Below are 4,843 nucleotides of genomic sequence, written 5' to 3'. Positions count from 1 at the left end.
AGAGGGGGGGGGAGGGGGGGGAGGGAAATGGAGTCGGAAAAGGGGAAGAGGGGGAAGGTCGGGCGGGCGGGCGGGGGTGTCTCGCGCAGCAAACCCTGGGGGTCGGGTTCCAGGGCTAAACAAGCCGGGCAAGGCAGGACAGGAAGGCAGTGAGGCAAGGGGGGGACGGGGCGGGAATGGCGGAGGCGGGTGGCGGTGTGTGATGTTGCTGTCGGCCATGTGTCTCCGGGGGCTGGGACTGGGTGCGTGTAGGCGGGTAATCAGACACTTATGAAAGGTGGGGACGAAAGGTGTAAGGGGGGATGCTGAGGTGTCGGGACGTTGGTTCCAGGGAGCACCTTTGTTTCTGCCGGTTCTGGATATGGATCTGGATCACGATATCTAGTTGGGATCTGGATCTAGGATTGGGATTGGGATTGGAACTTCCAAACTCGTCGTCCAGATGACGAAACAATCGTCCAGATCTACGGACAGATGTTGGCAGATGTAATTGTTTGCCCCGTTATTTATCCCTCCATCCCACCATCCCTCCATCCATCCATCCATCCATCCATCCATCCCTCCATCTCTTTACGTGCTTCAGGCCGCGAAGGGCTTTGCGGACTCGCGGCAGGCGGAGATTCGCCGCTCGATGCAGCGAGCCCGGGGCATCACCGTGTTTGATGACTCGGATGTGCCCGAGTACGGCTCTGACGTGGCCGACGATGACGTGGCCTCCATTGCGACAAGTAAGAGCACGTCTCGGCACCCCCCTGCCGCAGCAACCCCTTCTTCCTTACTTTCACCCCCCTTTTTTCTCCAACGCAACAACCCAACCGCACCTGATTGCGCCAACCGACCCACCAGGGCGCCCTGCTTGCGAGTTGTGGCTTTCCGAATCCCGTTACCGTTACCGTTACCGTTACCTTTGTATGGCTCCCTCGGTGCCTCCCCTTCCCAGGTATGAGCATCAACACGGTGGATGGGAGGCCCAGGAGGCGCCGCCGCCCCAGCGGCCCCATTCAGAAGGGTGAGTGCGTGCACCGCCAAGTGTATCGTGGGGCTCAGGGTTTTGATGCGTGGCTAGAAGCTAGACGGGGGAAGAGGAGAGGGGGAAGGAGGGGGAAGAGGAGGACGGGGAGGACGGGGGAAGGGGAGGAGGACATGTGTGTATAAGCAAGCGCTTGCTGTGCTGCCGCTGCTGCCGCTGTTGCTACCAGAGCCTGTCTCCGGGGTCAGCGCCCAACCGGGCGGATGTTGCGGTGCTGGTGATGCGGACCCTTGCGGTAGTCCCGGAGCCCTTGTCTTTGCCGAGCGCCTTTGCGTCCCCTGCGTTGCATCACCTTACCGTCCCGCCTCCCACCCTCCACCTCGCTGCGGCCGCAGTGGAGCCCGTGGTGCCCGGCATTGCCTGCCAGACAATGGAGGAGGAAATGCCCTCGGCTGAGGTGCGCGGTACCGCCTGGTTGGCGACTGGCAGGGGGGGGAAGGGGGAGGGGGAACAGAGCGGGGTAGAGTACCTCTCTCGGGGGGAAACCGCGGTCGCGGGTCGGGGGTTGACGTTGATGGGGCGCCCTGTGAAAACACGGTGCCTGCGGGCAGCTAGGTGTATGGGGGGGGGCGGGGGAACGGCATTGGCCTCAGCCACAGGTGGGTGGGTGGGTGGGTGGGTGGGCTGTGGTGGTGGTGGTGGGCACCCGGTGAGTCCAGGGGGGAGCATGAGCAGGCGTGAGGGCGCCAAGGGGATGTCAGGAGGGCCATGCCTCCCAAACCGAATGCAAATGGGGAGCGGACTGGCGAGGCCAGGTACCCTGTTTGCCCGGCGGTGTGATTGGCTTGCTGCTTGCCTGCCCGCCTGTTTGTCTGTATGTCTTGCTGTCTATATGTATGATGGACCTACCGGTGCCTGTCTGTATGTGTATATGTGTCTCTGTCGACGGTTTTCTGTTCAGGAGCTGCGTATGCGCGAGGAGGCTGAGTTGCGGGTGCAGCAGGAGGCGGCGGAGGCCCGCAGGTTGTTGCTGACTGGCAATGGCGGCAAGACGCGAGAGCAGGTGCGTGTCCTCTGTGTGCCCCGGGTGTGGTGCCGTGCCTGGGTGTTTTTGTGTGTGTAAGAGGGTTACAAGTATCTGACCGGGCCTGACACTGGCCAGGGGCTGCTGCTACTGTGTACGTTTGTGTGTAGTTGATCTGATGCGCGATACGGGAACAGGCCGAAGTGTATGTGTATGGGTGTATGTGTGTGTATGTGTGTATGTCATGATGCTAAGTGAACTGGCGCCGTAGTGCACCGTTTCCATGTGGGTTGGGCTGACGGCTCGCTGACAAGTGCAGAGCGCAAGGCCTCATATGCACCCACCCACTCACTCACTCGTCAGTTAGCTCTGTACCAACCAACCAACTTTCCAACCAACGTACTTTCCAGTCTACCAAACCACCCGTCTATCTACCCAATGTTTAATTACCACATCCAGCTTGCCTACTTGTACATTACGCACTTGCCTACACCATCTGTCTTCATATCTCATATCTCCATTTTGTGAACCCCGCCCAATACAGATGCTGGATGACTGTCTGCGGGCCGCGGAGTCGGCCATTGAGTCCCTCAAGCCGCGCCCCCTTGGCGCCATAGCCCCCTCCGAGGCCCCGGACTCACCCAACACCTACTTTGGTAACGCCTCCGTGGACACAATGGAACACAACTGGAGGCCGAGCGGTCGAGGACCTGGCTCACAGGGCGGCCGCTCGTCCGTTTTCGCACCTGTACGGCCGCCTGGCGGCGGCGCCGCCGCCGCTGGCGCCGCCAGTGGCCCTCAGGATTCGCCTAAGCGGGGTCCCCAGGACTCGAGTTCTAGGAAGCGGGGGACTTCGTCTGTGGCGGAGACGTACGGCAGGGGTCCAGAGCCGTTCAGCCTGGAGAAGTTGACGGCGGAGCCGTCGGTGGTTTCGGAGAGCGACATCGTGACGGGTGACGTTCCCAAAGGTAAGAGAGCGTATGTATGTATGTATGTATGTATGTATGTATGTATGTATGTATGTATGTATGTATGTATGTATGTATGTATGTATGTCCATGTGGAGGGGGCAGGATCATGGGACAGGACCTGAGACGCGGCTGTGCTAGGATGTGTCAAGATGTATACATCCGCCCATTCCATATTCGTAATTGCATAACATTACCGCCATCAAAAGCACAATCACCGTGACGACTTCATCGCGCCGCACGGACTCACGACCTTGGTGAACGTCGATATCCCCCTGTGTGTCGCCCATTGTCCAACTGACTGCGCCGCCGCCGCCGCCGCCGCCGCTTGTGTCGTTGTGTGTTCGCCCGCGTAGCGAGTAGCTTTGGCGGCGTCAGCACGGGTATTGGGGGCCTTGTGGATTACGAGACGGCCATGGCGCGTCGTAGGGCCGTTGCGGGTGCGGAGGTTGCTCTGTGCCGCTCCAACTTCATTCCCAAGAGCGAGGTGAGGCCGCTGTGAGGGGGCCCCGCGGACAATGTTGGGGGGTTGTATGTAAGGGTAAAGAGCGGCGCCGTGTGGTCGGAACTTGTGTAGTGTGCACAGGTTATGGATGGGTTTACGGCAGCGTACGGCGGGTGCGCAGTGGCTCGTCGCTTTGGGGGTAACTGCCCTTGCCACCTCCTCCCATTTTAAGTGCCGTATTCTTAGCAACTTTCTCTCTGCATTTTAACCATGTTGCAAGTATATATACGTATATGTAGTATATATGTATGTATGTATATATATATATATGTATGTAGATATCTGTGTGAAGAGGCCACATCCTTGCAGCCACGCAGCGGAATCACACCCTTCATTCCCCATCTGCGGATGTGGCCTCGTCTGCAGGTAATGAACCTCTTCGTCACGTACTGCAACCTGGGAGGCCATCCCGAGCTGATTGAGATGCTGCAAAAGGCCGTGGAGGCGCCCGTGTCCACGGTAACAGTTTCGGCGGTATCTAAAGCGGTCCGCGCCGCCACCCGCAATGCCACCACCGGCCGCATGGATGTGGACTCGGAGGCTACCAGGCAGCGGATTCGCGGCACGGCTTGGCTGCTGGGGGTGAGTTTTGTTTAGTGCTGGGCTGGGTTGTGGAGGCGGCAGGGAAGGGGGATTTGTAGGGTAGGGTAAGGTAGGGTAGGGTAGGGTAGGGTTGGAGTCGGGGCATGTGCATGCACAGATCGTTTTCGCTACTGGGCGGTTGCTTTGCGGTTAAGAGTGCGTGTGTCGCGAACTGCGCGTGCAGCACCACACGCACACCCTTCTCCGCTCCCTCGGCTGTCTCGCAACCCCTTCCACCCCTTCCCTTTCCTCCGCTTCGACCCCTGCCTACCTACCTACCCACCTACCTACCTACCTGCCTACCTACCTGCCTACCTACCTACCTACCTACCTACCTACCTACCTACCTACATACCTACATACCTACATACCTACCTACCTACCTGCTTACCTACCTGCCAGGTGACCTGGCGGCGCATCACCAACGAGACCTACACCTCCTTCCTGTGCCGGGTGCTGGGATGGCCGGCGGATTTGTGCAACACGCTGAACCGCACGCGAGCCACGCAGGTTATTGCGCGTGCGCTGGTTCGCGGCCATGACATGACCAGCGTCCCCAGGCCTGGTGCACGGGGGCACTGATGAAAGACTCGGATTCGGAAAAGTTGCAGACAGACAGAAAGACAGGCAGCGGAGACAGGCATCGAAGAGGGTTCCATTGCAAGAGGATGGCATCGCGGAAGCCAGCCGTTACTGCGTGTGGTCGTGCGGCACACGGTTTGCCATGCTGCAGAGCTTATATTTAATGCTCTCACTCCCTTTGGATGGTGTGTTTGCCTTCTTTGGCCTGCTGG

General features: G+C 59.4%; 1 protein-coding gene across 1 annotated transcript in view; it reads left to right on the top strand.

Moving 5' to 3' along the window:
• VOLCADRAFT_92248 (uncharacterized protein) overlaps positions 1-4,631 on the top strand; it is a gene marked incomplete at both ends in the record, with an annotated part of 16,361 nt that extends 11,730 nt beyond the window's left edge. The window contains 9 exons of the mRNA XM_002951722.1: positions 584-728; positions 941-1,009; positions 1,366-1,427; positions 1,582-1,629; positions 1,932-2,033; positions 2,539-2,962; positions 3,319-3,449; positions 3,834-4,049; positions 4,452-4,631. Of these exons, the coding sequence (XP_002951768.1) occupies positions 584-728; positions 941-1,009; positions 1,366-1,427; positions 1,582-1,629; positions 1,932-2,033; positions 2,539-2,962; positions 3,319-3,449; positions 3,834-4,049; positions 4,452-4,631 (1,377 nt within the window). The remainder of the gene's footprint in view (positions 1-583; positions 729-940; positions 1,010-1,365; positions 1,428-1,581; positions 1,630-1,931; positions 2,034-2,538; positions 2,963-3,318; positions 3,450-3,833; positions 4,050-4,451) is intronic.
• Positions 4,632-4,843: the final 212 nt, after the last annotated feature.

The sequence above is a fragment of the Volvox carteri genome, assembly GCF_000143455.1.
Source record: "Volvox carteri f. nagariensis unplaced genomic scaffold VOLCAscaffold_25, whole genome shotgun sequence".
Lineage (NCBI taxonomy): Eukaryota > Viridiplantae > Chlorophyta > Chlorophyceae > Chlamydomonadales > Volvocaceae > Volvox > Volvox carteri.
This window is presented reverse-complemented; position numbering and strand designations above follow the sequence as displayed.